Consider the following 21,932-nt stretch of genomic DNA (forward strand, 5'->3'; position numbering starts at 1 on the left):
GGCACCCTACAGACCACTGGGTAGTAACTGCCCAGGCTGTTCCGTTTGCCACTGTTTTGAGTGCCCCTCTCTTTGTGGTTTCCTGTAGTCTACTTGTGTTATGTGGGAATTACCTTCACCCTTAAAGAATTATCTGTTATATATACAGTGTTTCCCGACATTATAGGTGAAGAGCGAAGACAAATACCTATACTGGAATGTCCTATTTGCTAAACACCAAGATGCTCTGGCGGTGAAATCAGCAAAGTGAGTTCTCACTGAGTGGCTCGAATCATGTGATACAGGACAAGTGCATCTGAGCAGTGTGATGCCAAGGGGTGAGCACGCGTCTCATATTTAAGACCAGCAGCCCCCGCTCCTGCTGTTTCAAACCTGAGTCCTTAGTTACAAACTTCGGTAACGCTGCAGTGTGTGCCTTAGCGTTCTATCAGACTCAGCTCCAACTTTGCCTTACTGGTGCTTACTTGCCCTGCTGGCGAGCCTAACTTCTGGGCTTCAAGACTTTGGGAGTCAGGAATTGTGGAATTTCAACCTGGAAGAGCTTGGATCTTTCATCCAGCCAATGATGCCTGCAGTTCTAGAACATCTCCTCAAGCTTAGGACTCCATCCCCTTGGCATACAGGGACCTGTACATACCCACTTGTGTCCTTTTGAGGCACCCTTGACTGATTTGGCAGCAACAGAGGACAAAATAACAGAATTGACCCACAAGGGAGTTCAAGGGTAAAAGAGTGGAAGTTGCCCCGTATGGGAAAATTTTGTCCCTTTTTGACCATGTGGAGCCATTTGATAGTCTTCATGAACTGTTGACTCTGGAAAATGGTAGACAGAAAAAGAATACAATGTGCTGAAACCAAATAACAACCAATCTTCCTTTAGAGCTCACAGGCCAAGACCAGGGGTGAGGAAGCAAGTCAGGGAACAGACCGGCACAATTGGACATGATGCTGCCACCATTAGAAAGGAGGTACAGATTCAAGGCTTATAAACCAAGGACACAGTCGTTGGTGAGAGATCACTTCTCTATCAAATTGGGCACAAATCTAAACTGTTAATGAAAGTGTTGTGTCCACATTGGGGTTTCTAGCAGAAATGGGAGAGCACTAGGGTCAAAGCTGCATTCAATCATATGGGGCCAACATGGCACAGCAGGTTAAGCTGCTGCTTACAACACCAACATACATCAAAGTGCTGGTTTGAGTCCCAGCTGCCCTGCTTCCCATCCAGCTTCCTGCTAATGTGCCTGGGAAGGCATCAGAGGATGCACTTGTGCCTCTGCCACCCACATGGGAGACCAGGAAGCAGTTCTTGGCTCCTGGCTTTTGCCTGGCCCAGGCCTAGCCTGCTGAAGCCATTTGGGGAGTGAACCACTAGAGGGAAGATCCATTGCACTCTCACTCACTCTCTCCCTGCCTCCCATTTATTGTCCTTTACATAAATCCTTTTTAAAAAATAACAGTCACAGAGTTTTTAAGGTAATTACACAAATATCCCTAGGAATTGTAAGCAAATCCACCATAGCTCAAAATATGGTAACAGAGTAAGTGTTGAAAAATCATTTAATTCCCATCATCACTCAGTGTGTTTGTTTTCAATTATCAGCCAAAGGAGCAGAGAAAACAAGTTTTGCAGCATTGTGCAGTCCAGCATAGTGTCCACACTGTCTCAGAGCTGCCTTGCAAGCATCTCCTGGCTGCACAACAGCAAAGAGAGGAAGAGGAGGGGCTGCCCTACCTCGGCCTAGAGCCTGGTTCCCATGGAGCCCAGTTCTGGTGGCAAAGCTGATGGCCTGAGGCTGTGCCATGGGAGTACAGTGGGAGCCCCGGAGTGGTCGTTCCTGGTTTCTGTCACCACCTTCACCAGGCTGCCTTGTTCCAATCTGTCCCGAATCCTGTGCTTTCTCACTTGTTGTTTAGGATCCATGCTTGAATGTGCTCTTTCTGAGTTTCAGTTTCTGTTCCTGCTGGATCAAAAATACATATTTGAAACATTTTCCTCATGCAAGAAGAGTAAAATATCAATTTAGTAGAACACACGGGGACATAGTGTTTAGAATTAATCCTTTCAAAAACAGTTTTACAGAGATATAACTCTGCACCGCAAACTTCACCCATTTAAAGTTTGTATTTCAGTGGTTTAGGCATATGGGGAGTTGGGAAATAGTTATCACAGTCTAATTTTAGAACATTTTCTTTAACCTCCCCTAAAAACCCACACTCATTAGCAGTCACTTCCCAGTTCCCTTTCCCAGGCCCCTGACAACCACTAACCTACTTTTTTCTGTCTGCATGGATTTGCCTGTTCTGGGCATTTCACAAGAAAGGAATCATATCAAGTGGCCTTTGGACCTGGTTCCCACCACATGGTGCAGCCCGTATCCACACTTCACATTTGATTTTAGCCAAAAGGCCAAGAGAATGACTGTATCCACACTTGATTCTTGAGATGGTGGATCGGGATGTCACTCAAACTCCAAGACTCTGATTCCATGTGGCAGAGGCATAAGGTGAAGGAAAAACTCAAATTTATTGTTTGCCAAGTCAGGGCCAACACAGTCTCTTGTCATGGTTAACTCATTTGGTCCCAACATGAGTCCTAGGAGATGGTCCCACTCCATCTACAACTAGAAAACAAGGCCCTGGGTTTAGTTCCAAGTTAACTCATTTGGTCCCAACATGAGTCCTAGGAGGTGGTCCCACTCCATCTACAACTAGAAAACAAGGCCCTGGGTTTAGTTCCAAGTTAACTCATTTGGTCCCAACATGAGTCCTAGGAGGTGGTCCCACTCCATCTACAACTAGAAAACAAGGCCCTGGGTTTAGTTCCAAGTTAACTCATTTGGTCCCAACATGAGTCCTAGGAGGTGGTCCCACTCCATCTACAACTAGAAAACAAGGCCCTGGGTTTAGTTCCAAGTTAACTCATTTGGTCCCAACATGAGTCCTAGGAGGTGGTCCCACTCCATCTACAACTAGAAAACAAGGCCCTGGGTTTAGTTCCAAGCAGTGGAGAAGCCTGGGAGACCTGGAGCAGGCCTACCGTGTGCTCCCACTATTGCACAATCCAGCAGAAGCTGCTCACTTAAGGATTTACTGTAGCTCCTCTGTCTCATTTTTGTTTTCTTTCTCACGGATGTGGTGGGTTACCGGGTTGGGCTCTTGTCAAGAATGATGCATAATTCCAGGCTACTGAGGGCTCCATAGGAGCTCAGGACAGCAGTGATTTTAATAAGATCCTTTCCTAATTCAGTGAAAATAGTTTTCTCACTTTGGGAGTGGGCGTTTGGCCTAGCACTTAAGTCACTGGTTAAGACAGCAATGTCCCATAACGGAGTCCCCAGGATGGAGTCCCAGCTCCACTCCTACTCCTACTTTTTGCTAAATGCACCCTGACAGGTAGCAGCTGATGCTTTGCATAGATGGGTCCCTGCCACCCACGTGGGAGACCTGAGTTGAGTTCCTAACTCCTGACTTTGGCCTGGCCCAGCTCTGGCTGCTGGGGACATTTGGGGAGTGAACTGTTGAATGGGATAGCTCTGCTACCTCTTTCTTTATCTCTACCTTTCTGATAAAGAACTAAAACTTTTAAAACCTTAAAAAAATGTTGGGATACTTTCAAGTTAGTTAAACTAGAGTGCCACTACCCTCAGCAGACAAAAGCTGCTGAGGATAGGGTAAAGGGACCTGGGCTATTCTAGACAGGGTGAGTTTTTCTGCCAGGTCCATGGAACTGCAGCTGTGCAGGACCTCAGAGGTCCCAGGAATGGGCGGTGGGCATCCGATCTGCGGGTGGAGCAAGCGTGGCACTGAGGGTTTCTCAGGATTCTCAGAGGATTTGGGTCCTAGAAAGCTGAGTTATTTCCTTTCCTAAGCCCACATATCTGAAATCACCTGGCTCTGGTTTTCTTTCTAAAGGGAAGAAACCTACCCTGAAATGTGTACTGCTATCTGCTACCTCTGTGTGGACGCTGGGAGGCACTTCAGGCAAGGCATCCACCCCAGCCTGGCTCCCAGCAAAGAGGATTTGTCACGTAGGAGTCCCAGGGCCTGGGCCTGCCCCCTCCTGCTCCCTCACAGACGGGAAGAGCCAAAGAACCTAAAGCACAACACCACAGGCTATGACAAGGCTGTCTCCAGGTTTTGAGACTCAGACGTGGCCCCAACTGCAGTGCAGGGACAGCAAGTTGGCAGCTGTCCCTTGGTTCTTGATGGTTTCTATTTCTGCCTTTTCAGAAAGGGAGAAAGTGCTGGGCAGCTGAGGACCTCGCCCGGCAGGGGGGCACAGTGAGTCTTCTATGCACCCTGCTGGCCTGTGCAGAGCAAGGCCTGTAGCCAGCTGGCAGAGCAGGCCCTGTCCAGATAGCCCCGGGCTGGAGCTGCAGCTGCTAGAGACCCTTTTTTCTAGGGCTTCCGCTTTCCATTTCTTTATTTAACTTATCCCACCCTCCTTGCTCTAGGGCTTTATCTGTTTCCTGTTAATAAAGCAATAAAGTGCGGGGAGAGAGTCAGAGTAAATAAATGAAGGATGGGTTTGAAGCATACACTCTGAGCATTTTCTTGACATTTGCTAAGAAAAAACCCAACACTATGAAAAAGGGAAAAGTAAGGAAACACAAATGAGGAGCCAGAGAGGAGAGCAAGCGCTCTTCTCATGTCCTGAAACAAAAATGGACAAACAGGGTTAGGGCCTAACCAAGACCAGGTTTAAAAGCAAAATTACACTATTCTGCTTATAAGACAGACAACCTAAAATGAAATGACACAAACATTTAAAAATGAAATGATGCCCCAAAGCATACCAGGGACACATAATTGGAGGCAGCCTCTCACAAATTCAGAGGAACTGAACACTGAGACCCCCGTGGAGCATGGGCCCAGACACAGACCCTTGCCCAGCGGGGAGGATTGTTGAAGGCACTGTTCTGGCTTTCCAAGGAGCTGAATGGGGCTTCCTGGGTATGGGGCCATCAAGAAAGAATGGAGGCACTGCTGGGCCAGGTCAAGGGTGGGGGGTGGAGGATGCAGCTGTAACCCCTGGAGAGCAGCCTATGTGAAGAGTATTAAAGGCTATTGAGCTTGTAATAAACCTGGAAAAAATAAAATTTGATCTCTAATTTATATAACATAAAAACTCCATATTTATTAGACAGAAAGCTAATCAAGAAAACTACAAATACTAGGAGAATACGTTCATAGGCTTAAATCTTGCAGGAGCCCTCCCACGTAGGACATAAGAACCAGCTGCCTGGATGGGCTTTTGGCAGAGCAGTTTAGGGGCTGCCGGGATGCCCACATCCCATCTTGGAGTCCCTGGGTTTTAATCCTGGCTCCACTTCTCCATTCAGCTTCCTGCCAGTGTGCACCCTGGGTGGCAGCAGGTAATGGCTCAAATACTTGGGTCCTTGACACCCACTTAGGAGATCTGGATTGAGCCCTGGCCTGGCCCAATCCTGGCTGTTGTAGGCATTTGGGGATCTCTTTCTCTCTGTCTCCCTCCACCCTCCTTTCAAATAAATTAAATTTAAAAAAAAATTTTAAGAACCACTTGCCACAGAGGAAAGTACTGGTTTACAACCTAAAAATAAATGTTAGTAAAATAATAAGTAACAACATGGTACAGAAGATGTGTCACATCAATAATAAGGGTAAATATTGGCAGCACATAGACAGCTACTGCCTCTTAATAACTGAAAGAAACACTTCGTAGGACCCTGATCAAAGATATGAACAGTTCATAGAGCAAGAAATATGATGGCCCAAAACTTAAAAGCACATGTACCACTCGTTTGTTGGCAAATGGGAGGAAAGAAGTACTTTGACACCACTTTAAACAGAGATGCAGATTGCCAGTACCTGTTGCAAATTTAAATGTGTGTACCTTTTGATTGAACAGTTTTGCTTGTAGGAATAGAAGTTACAGAAATGTATACATGAGGAAATATCAACAGACTAGTTTCCTTTGGAACAGTGAAAAAAAACAACCTAAATTTCTGTCACATGGGGGTTGGTGCAGAGCCAGGCCCATCTGTGAGGAGACTCCATAACTGCTATAGAGGGAAGGGGAGGCCTTTTTGCACTGGCATGAGACTTTCCCATGATACGTTATTGAACGAAATGAGGAATTTCCAGAAACTTCAGAGTGTGATCCCATTTTTAAATAACTATATCTGTGTCTATAGAGAGATACACATAATGAATAGACATTACAGTTCCCACCCAAGCTGCCAAGAGGTTACTTCTAGAAAGTTCTGTCTTTTTTGAAATGAGCAAATATTTTATTGCAATTAAGATCTGAAGTGGAGTGTTCAAGTATTTAATGTAAATTCCAAGATAGTAGGTTTTCTGAATGAGTTAGTAACCACTGCTTACTAGCTACACATCTTTGCAAAGGTGCTTGTCCCCACCTCACCCCACCCCGCCTCAGGATTCTATAAGACTTGTTCAAGCAGAGAACTGGGAAGGCTAGGAGGTCCCAGTAAGCATAGCAGGAAGCTCAGTGGGGGCCATTGCCAACCCCAGTGCCCCGGGGGAGAGCAGAACTGGTGCCAATTGGGGGAGGTCCTGGCCTGGCTCGGGTAGGAGTCTGTGGTCCAGGAACATGCCGGCAACGCTGACTCCTGTGCGTTTTCCCCTGTGATGGGTGGTATTTCAAGGAAAGCTGTCTGGAAATGCTGCTGGCCATGAAGCTGTAAATACAGAGGAATGAGGGCGACGGAAGATTTTCAACACTGCTTAATTTGATTTATTGGACATTTACAAGCATGATAATTCATGGTCAAATTTAATGTCATTTCTCCTCACTCAGAATTATGGTTTTGCCAGCAATGTGGGTAAGACGAGAAGGGTGAGTCTAGAGTTTACAGAATCTGGCAAACCCTTTTGCCACCCTGGCCATTCTGTGTGGGACAGCTAATTCAGGATGAACACAATCCAGCCAGTGGGACAGCTAGTGTTGTGCCAAATTATTGTTTTCACCAAATCTTTCCCTCACAACCTGTCATCCATCAACTGAGTCTAGCTTTAGCTTTAAGCTTGTAAGGCAATAGTGGATGGATGCATCAGTTGAGTCATTGTCCTGTGTCTTTTACTATTAGGATGTGGCCATTTGGCACTGGCCTGTGAACAACGGATTCCCTCACACTGAAGGCAGGCAATGCGGTACTGGATGCGTTCGAGTAAGTACAGTGGGAATTTGACATAGCCAGATTCAGGACAGAGCCCCAGGCGCCTTCGTGCATGGAGTACCTGCGTTTCTGGAGGTGTCCATCTTGAGCCCTGCCCGGCCTCCACGCTGCCTGTATGCACAACACCGCGGCTCAGCCTTTGAGACACCCTCTGGGGCGATTTTGTTTTCTTTTTGTGTTCTTTTCCCGGTTTAGACTCCAGAACAGAGCACACGTTTTTCCTGAAAGACCAAGATGGTTAGGGCACAGGTCAGGGCCCGGCAGCTTCAGGGACTGCAGGGTTTGCACTTTGCATGACTGTGGACAAGCGCAGAGCAAACCCACGGAGAGGCGCTGGCTCCAGGGTGAGCACTCAGCTGCTCTGGGGACCACACAGCCACTGTGGGAGGGACAGAGCAGGGCTCCTGAGGTGGGCACTCGTGCCTCCCCAAAGAAGGGTGTCACAGGCCACCTGAGGAGTGCCTGCTGGGAGCTGACCCAGGCTGGATCTTGGAAGGATCTGACTTATCTTGAGGATAATCCATGACTTCAGACCACACTCACACAGTTTAGAAAGAACACTGAGGAGAGGCGGGGGATGACTGGGGACAATGAGAAGGGACGGCACTGTGGGAGCACCGAGGGGCAGGAGCGCAGCATGGATTTCAAGGGCAGCAACACTGGAACAGAGACCTGGGCTGAGCAGGTGTGGACCCCTTCCTGGAACAGTGCCCACCTCGGTACAGTACTAGGCACTTTGGCTGTGCCAGACCCCATCCTAACACCCCTCACTTTTATTTTTCAAAATGTATTTGTGTGGTAAGGAAACAGAAAAAGATGGACATCTTCCATTCAATGTTTCACTCCCTGGTGCCTGAACGGGCTAAAGCCAGGAGCTGGGAACTCACTCCAGGCCTCTCAAACAGGTGGCAGGGCCCCAGTTAAGCCCTCATCACTGCTCCCTAGGGTGCCCATTAACAGGAAGCTGGAGTCGGAAGGGGAACCAGGACATGCACTCGGGCACTTGGACAGGGGACACAGAAGTCCCAAGTGGCTTCTTAACCACGGTGCCAAACACCCATCCCTGCATTCATGCTTTTTACTCCGCCAAAAAAGAAGCATTACTGCCAGGAAAACCACACTTCACCGCAGTGCACATGCACTTGAGTCACTGAAGTGGGTACGTGGTGTGTGTGGGTAGTGTGTGGTGTGTGGTGTGTACTGTACTTGCATAGGTGTTTGGTTGTGTGGTATATGTGTGTGGTGTGTGGTATGTGTATGTGTGTGGTATATATGTACTGTGTGGTATACATGGTGTGCTGTGTGTGCTGTGTATTATGTGGTAGGTGTGTGTGATACTGTGTTGGTGCTGTGTGTATGTATATGATTGTGTGTGCTTGGTGTGTAGTGTTACTAGGATAAATAAGATACAGTTCTCTCATTTAATCCTGATAATAATCTCAACAATAGGATCTTGTGCCTTGCTACAGCTAAGACCTTGCCTGGCGTCACTGAGCCCATCATGGCGGAACTGGAATGGGTTTGGGTCATGGTGAAATGTGTGGGTCCTCTGGCCAGCTCGTGGTTGGAGTGGCCACAGGGTTGACAATGGGATCTGTAGCCTAATGGGCACGTCTACAGTGCTGAGCTGTGGCCCAGGGATGGGGCTAAGGTCCAAATAGGGAAGAGGGCAGGGTTAGGGAGACGGAAGCATGAGAGAAAATGGATAAAGAGTTAGAACAAGGAGCGAGTGGGCGTGGATTAAATGCCACAGAAGGGTCAAGTATCAGACTGGGTCCAACAAAACCGGCATCTTGTAGGTCAGAAACAGTGGAACATCAGCAACTTCACTCAGTGTGAGAGGAGTAGTACTGGAGGGTCCACATGGACGTTAGTGCCTAAACGTGTCCATTTCATGTCGGCTACAACAGCATGTGCTTGGAATTAATACACAGACCCAGTGATACAGGCTAATTACGTCGTGTGGGTTTAGCTGTGATGAACCCAGTAACATGTTCAAGAAAAAAAAGTCGTGTCTAATGTCAGGGTTAAAAGATTACTGTGAGGTAACTTTATTTTTTTTATTTTTATTTTTTGACAGGCAGAGTTAGAGAGAGAGAGACAGAGAGAAAGGTCTTCCTTCCGTTGGTTCACCCCCCAGATGGCTGCTACGGCCAGCGCACCGTGCTGATCCGAAGCTAGGAGCCAAGTGCTTCCTCCTGGTCTCCCATGCAGGTGCATGGCCCAAGCACTTGGGCCATCCTCCACTGCCCTCCTGGGCCACAGCAGAGCTGGCCTGGAAGAGGAGAAACTGGGACAGAATCCAGCACCCCAACCGGGACTAGAACCCAGGGTGCCGGCACCGCAGGTGGAGGATTAGCCTAGTGAGCCGTGGTGCCGGAGGTTCAACTTTAATCATACTTGGCACATTTCTCTAGACACAGCCCATGCCCACTGGGAAGGCGGAGGAAGGACAGAAGCTGTGGTCTGCGCTCTCCTGTGCCCTTGCAGTGAGTGTGCATTGTGCTGTCATGGGGTTTGCCTCTTCTGGGTTTCTTCTGTCCTCTCTGGATTTCACTAGCAGTAGGCAGCTCTCTTTATTTGGTGTCGTGGCCTTATGTGCCACATTCTCCAGGTGACAGATTCTGCCCAGACAGACTCTGCCCTGGTGACCACATTTGCAGCATGTTTGAAGAACAATCAGTCTGGGAAGGCCCAGAAGCAGTGTGGTGTTTTATGTGTCTCATGGTTTTTTTGTTTTTTTTTTTCTTCAGTATTTTATTTATCTGAAAATCAGAGTGACAGAGAGAGGAGAGATAGACGAACAGATCTTCCATCCTCTAGTTCACTCCCCAGATGGCTGCAACAGCTGGAGCTGGGCTGGACCCAAAGCTAGGAGCCAGGAGCCTCTTCCAGGTCTCCCACAAGGGTGCAGGGACCCAGGCACTTGGGCCATCTTCTACTGCTTTTCTATAGCAAGGAGCTGGATAGGAGCAGCTGGGACTCGAACTGGCACCCATATGGGATACCAGCACTGAAGGCGGCAGCTTTACCCACTACACCACAATGTCAGCCTCAGATCTTCAATTTTTTGGACAATATTTTGTAATTTTCAGTTTAAGTTTACATTTTAAAAATTTATTCCTACGTATTTCTTCTTTTTTTTTTTTTCAGAAGAAGATTCATTTATTTATTTGAAAGGCAGAGTAACAGAGAGAGAGGGAGAGAGACAGAGAGAGAGACAGATCTTCCATCTGTTGGTTCACTTCCCAAATGGCTGCAACAGCTGGGGCAGGGCCAGGCTGAAGCCGGGGTTCAAGGAGTTCCATCTGGGTCTCCCACCTTGGTTGCAGGATCTTGGGCCTGCAGCTTTCTGCAGCTTTCCTAGGTATATTAGCAGGAAGCGCAATTGGAAGTGGAGCAGTCAGGACTCAAACCAGTGCTCATATGGGATTCTATCCTCACAGGCAGCAGCTTAACCCACTGTGCCACAATGCCAGCCCCAATATTTATTCTTTGTGATACTTTTGTGAATGGAATTATTTTCTTAGTTTCATTTTCTGATTGTTTGTTGCAAATGTATAAAAATACAATGGATTTGTGTGTTTGTGGTCTTGTATTCTGCAACCTGTTGAATTTGTGTATTCATTTTTAGCGAATGCAAGCTCACTTATTTGTGAACAGTTTGATTCCTTCCTTCCTGGTGTCCATGTTGTTTGTCTTCATGTCCAGGAAGCCTTGCTCTTCTCCACACTCTGCTGCAAGTGGAGCAGCCCTCAGGGATTAGGGGCCAACGTGTTCCCAGTCTGCCTCCTCTTGGGTGGCAAATCAGTACCCTGGAGTTGGCCTAGGACAGGAGTAGCCTCCCCTGAGGGATAGCCCAGCTCCGCATTCCATGGTGTGTGGGGACCATAGGTCCTCCCAGTGTGGGCCCCCTGCCTCGGGGATCGGGCTCCAGTATCCCTAGCAAGCCCATGGCAGGACCCAGATTAGGGCCTCTTCTCCAGGGATGTGGGCCAAGCAGAACACAGGTGTCTCCCACACGCCTGGGACAAGAGGTGCTGAAGTCCTGCCCCCAGGAAGAGAACCACTGCCTGGTTGCTGGTAGAGATGGAGCCCTCCTTCTCATTCTCGGCTCAGCCCCTGCAGTGGCATCTGCTTCCTGAGCTGGGGACAGGGAGGGAGGGGCAGGCTTCAGTTCAGAGGCTGGGGGTGCTGCTGTTCTTGACAAGCTATGATGGGTTTCCATAGGCTGTGTCCTCAGGACCACATTCAGAGACCTCAAAGCGTTGTTTTTAGAGGATGCTCACCAGTGTCTCTGGGGAGAGATCTTGGAACTCCCATGCAGCATGCTGGAGGCCCTGGCTCTGGCTGACTCAACTGATTCATTCAGCACAGGTGTCAGTCTTGGGCTGACAGCACTATTAGTCTCTGTTGTTCTTTTTTTTTAAAACTTGAATGATCATTGTACACATGATTTTATTTGTAATAAAATGCTCTTCCACAGGCATGGATACACCAACTGAGGGTCACACAATGCAACGCTACCCAGCAGGAGGAAGGCTGTCTGCATACGGACCAGGATGCTGAGGACAGGCCCTGCCCGCAGGAAGAGCAGTTCACGCGCAGGGACAGCAGAAAGGCTCCTGGCCGGCACCAGGAGTGTTTGTGTCCTGTTGTGGAGACAGTGTCACAGGTGTGACATTGGGGGACTTGTCAGACTGCACACTTTAAGCCTATGTGCTTATCACATGCCGACTAAATCTGAGCCAGGAGTGGGCGTCTCATTGCTGGCTGTACAGTTTCTCTCAAGGCGCTGACTTCTGGCCTGCGTGTGTGTACATCTGAGCCAGTTAGCTCGCTGGGTTTCCCTGTAAAGGGACTGCTTCTCTTTGGTGCCTCACGTTAATTTGGCGGGTGTCAACCAAGACGAAGTAGCCAGGTACCAGGCACCAAAGCGATGTGTTCTTGACGCAAACTGCTGATGTTTCCACGGAGATGCTCTCAGCTGAGGGCTGCTGGACGTCACCGGCTCCAGTATCCCTGGCAGCACCACCACATGAAGCTGGGCTCACTCTGGTGTGGATACTGGTCACTGCCGTAGTTCATCACTTCCCAGCTGACAGGCCAGCACCTCCCCAGCTCAGTCCTCTATCCAGCCACTCCCAAGCAGGTGCCCTAGCAGCCTCACCTTGCAGGCAGCAGGCTGAGAAGCACACTTGTGGGAGCTGCTCCTGGGCAGCGTGACCTGTGGATGAGCTGCTGTCCCAGCCACTTGATTTGTGCTCAGGTCAAAACGTCTGTCTGCGGGGCCGGCGCTGTGGCACAGCGGGTTAAAGGCCTGGCCTGAAGCGCCGGCATCCCATATGGGTGCCGGTTCTAATCCCGGCTGCTCCTCTTCTGATCCAGCTCTCTGCTATGGCCTGGGATAGCAGTAAAAGATGGCCCAAGTCCTTGGGCTCCTGCACCTGTGTGGGAGACCCAAAATAAGCTCCTGGTTCCTGGCTTCGGATCGGCGCAGCTCCAGCCGTTGTGGCCATCTGGGGAGTGAACCAACGGATGGAAGACCTCTCTCTGTCTCTACCTCTCTCTGTAACTCTGTCTTTAAAATAAATCTTTAAAAAAAATTTCTGCAAGCAGATGGTGACTCCAGGTCTCCCATGGCTTACCAGGGCTGAGGGTGGGTGCAGCCAGGAGTCACAGGGAGCTCACTCCTGACAGCCCAGCCCCTACCCTAACTCTGGCCCAAGTGGACCGTCTCTGAAGGGCAGAAGACATGTGCTCTGACCAGGCACCCAGCCAGACCAACTCACAAGGGTGTGCTCTGAGCAGCTTCTTGTGGGCCCTGGCCTCCGGGGTGCCCGAGGACCATGCAGGTTTTAATTTACTGTGAAGCTTGGGAGCTGCCAGGTGCTTCTCAAGGTTTTAAAAGGTTCAAGTGCTTCAGGAAAGACTGCTCTCATTGTGCCTGTCTCAGTCAGCACAGCCCCCCACGCTGTGGGGAGGACCAAGGCGTGCCTATAGCTGGAGTTCTGAGATCTGCAGGAGATGGGGCCGAGGGCATTCACTTAGAGAAGAGGCTCAGGGCTCATACCTCAGCAGCCGTGCGGTGGTCTCAGGGGCTACACCTCACAGCGGGGAAGCCACACTTGGGACCACCGAAGAGCAGGCCTGGTGGCCAGCAGGGTGGCCGCAGTTCACAGGCAGCCAGGAATACACGGTCTACTCGTGGAGATACAAAAACCACTGCTGCTTTTGGAAGCTGCCCTGGCTGACAGGCTGTAGGCCCAGCCTAGAACTCTGGGGCGTGGTGCCTGCTTTCCAGCTGCTGCCCTGCCGTGCCTCGGTTTCCTCATCTGACACGACAAGCACAGTAGTCTCTGCCTCACTGGGTCACGTGAGGACTCAGAGTTAAACAGTTAGCCGGCCTGGAATAGGCCCGGTGCCAGTCACATTAGCAGTTACGTGGTGTGTCTTTTTTGCTGCAGGTGGGGAAAATGGCTCGCATGTCTCAGCTAAGACTGGGTTCAGGGGCCGAGGAGGGGAAGGTGCTTCTCCGATGCACAGCGATAGCTGAGCCCTGCCCCAGAGCCCAGGCCTTGGGTTTGGTGCTGACCAGGGTGGGTGGTGAGGGCCCCTCTGTTACCTTGTGTCAGTGGAGTCGTATCTGCTGCCAGGCAGCCCCCTTGTCTTCAGGATGTGGGCCACCCTCTCCAGGAGCAGGCGGTTGTCCCTGTCGATGGTGGAGAGCCGCTCCTCTTCCAGCTGTGGGTAGAGGAGGGGCCTGGAGCAGCCCTGGCCATGACTCTGCACAGATCTGGGGCGGGGCTCCCTTCTGCACCCACTTTCTGTGACTGGAGACCCCTGGGTTTTGCTTTGCTTCACCAGCCATCAGCGAGGGCACTGTAGCAGGAGCGACCTTGACCTCTTGTTTAGTATTGGAGCACAGGCTGCAGTGGGATTCTATGGACTTGGAGCAGTAAAGTAGCAAGGTGAGAGTGAGGAGAGAAGCTACCGTGTAGAATTAGGGCCCCTCTGAAATGGACACGTGGCTGTGATGCTAATGAAATAATTTCAGATTGTGAGAGAGATTTTTTTTTTTTTTTTTGGACAGGCAGAGTGGACAGTGAGAGAGAGACAGAGAGAAAGGTCTTCCTTTGCCGTTGGTTCACCCTCCAATGGCCACCGCGGTAGGCGCGCTGCGGCCAGCGCACCGCGCTGATCCGATGGCAGGAGCCAGGTGCTTCTCCTGGTCTCCCATGGGGTGCAGGGCCCAAGCACCTGGGCCATCCTCCATGCACTCCCTGGCCACAGCAGAGAGCTGGCCTGGAAGAGGGGCAACCGGGACAGGATTGGTGCCCCGACCGGGACTAGAACCCGGTGTGCTGGCACCGCAAGGCGGAGGATTAGCCTAGTGAGCCGCGGCGCCGGCCGAGAGAGATTCTTATACTGCTCAGAAGAAGATTTGAGCCCGGAAGAAAATAACCCAGCCTTTATTTGAGGTTTTAAAACAACTAACCCGCAGTTGCTTAGGGCTGGTTGTGCTCAGCCAAGCGCTCCACCCTTACCCAACAGGTGCATGAAGCGCAGGGCGTTCTGCCTGATGGGCATTGCTACAAGCGTGACCACACAGTTCTTGCTCTCACTAGACAGCCTGACCTTTAAGAAACAATCATTCTAAGGGAGTCCAGTTTAAAGGAAGGATTCTGAGTAATATCTCAGAGCTGTACTGTATAACTGGCCACCATGAATCACCAGTACCAAGTCTGAAACCTGACAGGTCAGCACAAAGACCAGAAAGCTTCTGGCCACCCGCTAATTCCATCAGGCCAAGACAGGGCTCACTGGCTGCCTGCCCTGCACTAACTGCTGAGTGACCCATACCCCTCACCGCGCCTGCTGTTGCCACTTCCCTGGGCGCTTGGGCAGATCTTCCCAGGTGGCCGTCAGCTTAACTGAGGGAGGGCGCTGCACACCTACCTTTAGCCTCTTGACCTTCAGCTGCAGGTGGCAGAAAGTTGGCGGGGCCCGAGTGTCCACCAGCGGCTGGGCATTCTGCACCTGTGGCACAGAGCGGACAGTGACCTCAGGTGCAGGACAGCTCGGGTTCCCAGCACCAGGGACACTTACAGACTGTTATCCCAGGCACCAGAGATTCCGAATCTGCTGATGGCAGGAGGTTTCCAGTGGGGTCATGATTTGATTCCAAGTCTGAACCCCCTGGCAAGAAGCAGGCAGGCCTCAGAGTAGAAAGTAAAGTAGGCACAGGGCACGGCTCGTCACGTGCTGACTGCCGGACGACCTTGCATCCTGCCCTGTGCGCCCAGAGGTCTTTTACACGACGCCCCTGCCCTGTGATGCTGCCGAGCGCACTGGCGGTGCTCTCGGTGAGCTGCATGTCTGTCCTGGCAGAGCACCATCTCAGAAAACATCAGCATTAAAGGGACAGTTGTTCTTAAACGCAGCCGATTCATCGCGCGAGGGCCAGTCCCTTCTGGTTGTCGTGCACACTGCACGCTGGCTGCTGGGGCCATCAGCTGATGAGGTGGTGACAGTTTGGGAAGCTCCACCAGCGGGAGAATAAACTGAGAGCCTAAAGGACAGCCAGGCACGGGGCTGGCAGCAGGGCCACAGTCGGACTCTGAGGATGCAGAAGGCAGAAGACGCAGGGGTGGGGGGTTTGACAGGGCCCCACGGGGCAGGGCACCACTGGGAAACAGCAGCAGAAGAGACTCTGTCTCCATGCAATGGGGGGAGGGGGTGCCATGGCCACTGTGCCATCCCAGGCCCTAGGGTGGTCACCAGAGAGAGATGGAGTCTGCTAGAATTGGGCCTCTTGGAGGGGCGAGGGGGAAGGGAGAGGAAGGAGGAAGAAAGCCCCGTCCCCACCCCCTGCTTCCTGTTTGTAGCCTGGTGAAGGCTATGGGCAGGTGTGGGGTGTGGTCCCTGAAGAAGGTGTGGGCGGTGACATCCAATCAGTGTTCGAGAAAGACCTGTCATTCAAGGCCCTACCGCCCTGCTCTGGTCCTGCAGGGGAGAAGTCGTCCTCTCCCTGCCCTCCACCTGCCCAGGCAGCCCCTACCCTTCCCTCCCCGTTTCCATACTTGTTCCTGTAAGCAGCCTATCATTTTGAGGTTTAAAATTTATGAAAAATTCTATTTATTAAATAAATTTATGAAAAATTACGTATCTAACTACAGTTACGATTCTTCTTCCTTTTTCAGTTAAATGTGTTTTCTAACTATTGTCTAAAATTGCAAACAAGAATAAAATAGAGGAAGTGAGCCCATACAGGGCTTTCTGGCTCAGCAAAACCTGCCTGGGGCCAGCCTGGCTTCACCTCCATCCCTCCTGCAGCCTCTCCCTCACCTGAGAGCTGGAACCACATCCTTCCATCCGCAAATATTTTAACACATGTTTCCAAAGAAGAGAAACTTTGAAAAACATAATTTCAGTATGAGAGTCACACCATAAAACAGTGATAGTTCTTTAGCTGTTAAGGCCGTGTCACATCTCCTGCTATTTTCTATTGTCTGTTACTAAAATATGCTCTAGTCAATACATCTGGCCACGTCTTCTTGCGTCTTTGCTGTGTGCCTCTGGAATTGCGGTTGGGGGTTAAGGGAGAGTGGGCGTGAGCCCCTGTGAGGGGTATGCGGCCCACACGCCTGCCCATCGGTGTCAAGGACACTGCCCCTTTCCTCAGACTGCTGTAACAGCTTCTGATATTTCTGTCAGTCTGATAGATGAGAACAAGGGTTAAGGTCAGAGTCAGGGTCAGGGATCGGGGTTGGGGTTAGGGCCTGCTCAGGTCCTGGGGTCATCCCTGTGGAGACGCCAGGCTGAGATAAGGCATTGGATTCTGGAGCTGGCTTTGGGGAGCCATTAGGGCTGTGAGGCACCATGTTCTCCGATGCATCCTTTTTCCTCTGTATGACATCAAAATTCCTCCTGTACCCAGGGATTCTCCACAGAGCAGTAAGAAGCTGAGTGACTCCGAGGGCCGATCCCCTCCCTGGAGGGGGAGACTATGTTCCCATTGACTCCCAGTGCTGGCAGGTGGCATTGGTGAGGGTCTGGCTGGCTCTTCCTGCAGCTCCCAGCCCTGTGGCTCCCTCCCCTTCTGCTGACACCCACATTTCTCCTCCCCCAGGGCGTCCTTTGGGACTGGGCCATGAACATACTCCTCCACCATTTCTTTGTCCTAAATGAATTCTATGTCCATGGGACAGACCGGTTAGCTCCCCACACACTCCATTCTCTGACCTCCCTCAGAAGACCTGGGAGACAGGGCGGTGGTCATGCCCCTGGGCTCCCGCCCTCCCCACACCCCTCCTCCTTTCCAGCCTCCCTGCCAGCTGTGCCACGCCCGGTGCTGGCTCCTTGCACTTCAAGACTTGACTGGCCCTGTCCTCACCATGCTTCCTCCTGGGTGCCATGTGCAGCCCCTCCCTCAGCACCTTCCTGCCTGCTCGAGGGAGTCCTCAGTCCACACCATCTGCCATCAGCTGCGAGCCTCATGCAACGACCTAGTTGCTGAGGGATCACATTCTCCACAGCAATGTACATGTGCTTCAATTTTTCCACATCCTCACCAACACTTGTTAACTTCAATTTTTTAAAATTAGAACCATTCAGTAGGTATGAAGTGGTCCCTCATTGTGGTTTTGAGTTGCATTTCCTTAATAACTAATGATGTGGGACATCTTTTCATTTGCTTGGGGGCCTTTTGTAAATCTTTTTGTTGAAGAATTATAGGAATGCTGGATACTGAATGCTTAACAATTTTTCTATTTTCTTTAATGCACAGAGATTTCCTTGACTTTTATTAGCAGAGAGGAAGAGAGAGAGAGAGAGCGAGAAGGAGGAGAAGGAGGAGGGGGGGGGGGAGATGACCAGTGACGCCTTTCCCTGCTCCACAGCCATGGACCCGTGGGATGGGGCAGAACTGTGGGTCAGTGCTGTGAGGGTCCATGTCCCCACCACACCTGGCTTCAGCCAGAGTCAGCCTTACTGAATGCCGCTGATCAGCTCTCAGCAGCATCTCCAGCCTTCCTTATCATACAGGTTCTCAGGAACAGAGCCTGGTTTCTCACTCAAGCTGGGGATATTTCTTGACAACCCTCCTCGGGACACAAAAATGAACAACAGAACACCCATGGCTGTACAATCTCGCAGTTTTCAGAGAAGTAACGCTCACTGCCAGCGACTTTCCTAGCTGCTTGCTGTGTACTCCAGCACTGAGAACCTTGCCGTGCGCCAGCTGGGGCCAGCAGCACAGAGGTGAGCATACAAACAAGACACAAATGAAGCGCGTGTCCCTCTCGTGGCTGCTGCTGTGGTGCAGAGGGTTAAGCCACAGACAGCGACACTGGCGCCCCATAGGAGCACTGCTTCAAGTCCCGGCTGCTCCTCTTCCGCTCCAGCCCCCTGCTGATGCTCCTGGGAAAGCAGTGGAGATGGCTCAAGCACTTGGGTCCTTGCACCCGCGTGGGAGACCTGGAAGAAGCTCCTGGCTCCTGGCTTTGGCTTGGCCCAGCCTCGGACATTGTGGCCAGTTGGGGAGTGAACCAGTGGATGGAAGATCTCTCTTTCTCTCTCTCTCTTCTCTCTCCACCCCTCTAACCTTTGCCTTTCAAATAAAGAAGTAAATCTTAAAAAAGAAAAAAAAAATCACCACAGGGCCACACCTGTCTCCAGAACCAGAGCTCAAACTTCTCTGGGGCCACCTCAGACCCTGACCCACACAGGCACTCACCCGGTGAGCTAGGGCTGCTGGCTGGTGACCCCAGGGAGGCTCAGGCCCACATGAGTTGAGTGGAAAATGCTAACAGTGCATCTCCTGGAGGACAGGCTGGGCCTGTGGTCCCCTCTGAAGGGTGCTGATGGATGGGGGAGGGCTCCTTCAGACTCATTGAGGCCAAGTCTGGTGCTCTGTCAACGTTTGCTGTGACTGGGACAGGTTGTGAAGGAGCAGCCAGGAGCCGTGTGGGGGGAATGGAGCCACACGACAACCATGAGGTGTCCCTCCTAAGAAAGAGGACCTGGCCCCCCGAGCCCAGCTCTGCAGCTGCCTCTGAGCTCCCCGGCGAGTGCCAGAGTCTCAGGGCTGTGCCAGGAGTGGTGTGGGGGGAATGGAGCCACATGACGCCCATGAGGTGTCCCTCCTAAGAAAGAGGACCTGGCTCCCTGTGCCCAGCTCTGCACACAGTCTCAAGGCTGTGCCCTGTGGCTGCAGGGCCCTCCCTACCTTTCTCCTGTGGGCCTGATAGGCTTTGTCCCATGAGCGCTGTAGGTGCTCCCCCGCGTAGGGGAGCAGAGGCCTGGGGGCCCTGTGCATCTTGAGTCAGGAAACTGTCCTGCTGCTTCCGGAGGGACTGGCCCAGGACTGTTTGCTGGCCACGTCACAGTCACCATGGCAGCCAGGCTGAGGGGAAAGAGGCAGCCAGAGGGCAGCACAGGAAGGGAACAGAGCTGGCTGGCCTGCCTCAGAGATCAGAGATCTTGCAAGCTCAGTGTGGCCACTTTGCTGGCCGCCCTCAGCTCCCCAGGGATGGGCACAGCTTCCTCCCCAGGGAGCTTCCCCCACCCCCTCGCCCTGGCCACAGTCTGTTCCCGCCTTCCCTGACCCTCCCCCATCTTTGAATCCTTGCTAAGCATTTGGACAATTTCAAAACACTTCTGTTGGCAACTCATGTGGCAGATTGCTCGGGTTCAGTCCAAGGATGTTAAGCCCTGCCTCTCTGCACTGCTTTTATCTAGGTTGGGAGGGGCCTTTCCTGAGACAGAACGAAGTGAAAACCACGCCAAGGCAGCTGTTGAGTCATTCCTTTTTTGTCTAAACCAGATGTGTAATTTTGGAGACAGCATGATTAGAGGAGCTGGTTAAGGACAAAACAGCACTGTCACTTTCATTTCAGAATTCCCGTCTTCCTAACCGCGTGGTATCCGCCCCTTGAGTAGCGGGCGGGGCCTGGTCCAGCTCTGCACTCTGCAGAATAGGAGGAGCCACGCTCTGCATGTCAGCATGAGTGCCTGTCAGTCTGTAAGGTCAGCCAAGCTTAAATAGTAGAAGACTTGGGAGCAAGAAGACGTTAAGGGAAGCAAAACGAGGCCCCCTCCGGCACATGTGGCAGGCACGGCATAGCCTCCTTGGGTGCACTGCGGCAGCCATAGCCATGTTGTCCTCAAGTTTGGTGGGAGACTTTGAGGGATGTAAAATTGCTGATGAGCTGAAAATTAAAAGTTGTGTGAGTTTTTGCACAAATGAATCTTTTAATACATAATTTTTCACAAGTTTCAACTTTCGGATGATATACACACAGGATGCACAGTAGATGCAGTCAGCACTTTAAGGCATAGGCTAACTAAGATTTGTTGGCTGAAAAAGACTATATGTTGGGGCTGGCACTGTGGCATAGTGGGCTAAGTCTCCATCTGTGGCACTGGCACCCTATGCGGGTGCCAGTTTATGTCCCAGCTGCTCGGCTTCCCATTCAGCTCTCTGCTGTGGTCTGGGAAAGCAATGGAGGATGGCCCGAGTGCTTAGGCCTCTGCACCTGTGTAGAAGACCCAGAAGACGCTCCTGGCTCCTAGCTTTAGATTGGTCCAGCTCTGGCTGTTGTGGCCATTTGGGCAGTGAACCAGTGGATGGAAGACTTTTCTTTCTGTCTCTCCCTCTCTCTGCCTATAACTCTCAAATAAATAAATAAAATCTTTATATATAAAAAAAGCTATATGTTGACGCTGGCATTGTGGTGCAGCTGGTTAAGCCATTGTTTGTAATTACAGTATTCCATATCAGAAGGCCCACTTGAGTCCTGGGTGCTCCAATTCAGGATCTACCTGCACCTGAGGAGAAGCAGATAATGACCCAAGTCTTAGGTTCCTGCCAACCATATGGGAAGGGTGAATGGAGTTCCTGGTTCCTGGCTTCAGCCTAGCCCAGACCTGGTTTTTGTAGCCATTTATGGAATGAATCAGCAGATGGAAGACCTCTCTCTCTCTCTCTCTCTCTCTCTCTGCCACTTTGCCTTTCAGATAAACAAGTTTCTACTAAAAGCTGTATGTCTTATTCAGAGGAATTACATCAAGATAATTCATTTATTTTACCCTGTTATGTCAAAAAATCACAGGAACAAGCCCAGCCTTCAGCAGCTCCATAAACACCTGCAGCCAATGAGGGGACGACAGTGGTGCTGTCTGCTGTTGCTGTCCACTGGGACTCTTGGAGTGGGGCTGGCTCTTCTGGTCCTTGTCTAGTCTTCTCCAGAGACCGTGCCCTCGCCTCACACCCCAAACACTGCCAGCGATGTTCAGTGGAGGGGTGGCAGCTGTGTTCTGTCGGCTTTTCATACTCACTTGGATCAAGCAGGGATTGAAGAGAGCTGATGAAATAAGTGATGGCCAAGCTTCTTCTTCCACAAGCTTTACACATAGACTCTGTTCCTGGGGCGTTTGGCTAACACAGAGCCAGGTCCAAACCCCACACAGCTCCCCATGGGACACATCTGTGCTGCCTGTCATGGGCTCTTGGTCATCTTCGTGTGTCTGACGTCATGGACAACTTGGACAAACCAGGCTTGACGCCAGAGACCCAGAGCACCCTTCCTCAGCTGCATGGTCTGGGCTCCGACTGAGCTCAGACCGGGAGACTCAGTGACTAATAGCTGTTTGGAATCTATGCTGAGGACGTAATCTGAAACGCTGACAGGATTCAGGCCCTCAAAGGATCGCTCCCAAAGTGGAAAGGCAGGCGGCCTGGCACTC

At 51.1% G+C, this 21,932-nt stretch overlaps 1 protein-coding gene across 3 annotated transcripts; it reads right to left on the reverse strand.

Annotated features, from left to right (window-relative positions):
* Nucleotides 1-1,427: 1,427 nt before the first annotated feature.
* CFAP97D2 (CFAP97 domain containing 2) lies at nt 1,428-19,605 on the reverse strand. Of its 3 annotated transcripts, none has more exons than XM_062195246.1 (5): nt 19,414-19,605; nt 15,144-15,224; nt 13,810-13,928; nt 7,246-7,405; nt 1,428-1,961 (listed from the first exon to the last, which is right to left on the reverse strand). In XM_062195246.1, the coding sequence occupies exons 1-5, from the start codon at nt 19,501-19,503 to the stop codon at nt 1,914-1,916; spliced, it is 498 nt and encodes a 165-aa protein (XP_062051230.1). In that variant the 5' UTR covers nt 19,504-19,605; the 3' UTR covers nt 1,428-1,913. The 3 variants fall into 3 exon arrangements, with proteins under 3 accessions (XP_062051230.1, XP_062051229.1, XP_062051231.1); XM_062195245.1 differs by having other exon boundaries at nt 1,428-1,964; XM_062195247.1 differs by lacking the exon at nt 7,246-7,405 and having other exon boundaries at nt 1,428-1,964.
* Nucleotides 19,606-21,932: the final 2,327 nt, after the last annotated feature.

This window comes from Lepus europaeus, chromosome 6 (assembly GCF_033115175.1).
Source record: "Lepus europaeus isolate LE1 chromosome 6, mLepTim1.pri, whole genome shotgun sequence".
Taxonomy (NCBI): domain Eukaryota; kingdom Metazoa; phylum Chordata; class Mammalia; order Lagomorpha; family Leporidae; genus Lepus; species Lepus europaeus.

Excerpts from the sequence above, each read along its gene's own strand:
- CFAP97D2 (XM_062195245.1), bottom strand. The coding sequence starts at position 19,503 with ATGCACAGGGCCCCCAGGCCTCTGCTCCCCTACGCGGGGGAGCACCTA. Across the intron at positions 15,225-19,413 it reads ATCAGGCCCACAGGAGAAAG|GTGCAGAATGCCCAGCCGCT; the intron begins GTAGGGAGGGCC and ends TCTGTGCCACAG. Across the intron at positions 7,406-13,809 it reads TACGACTCCACTGACACAAG|GAAAAACGTGTGCTCTGTTC; the intron begins GTAACAGAGGGG and ends TTGGTCTTTCAG.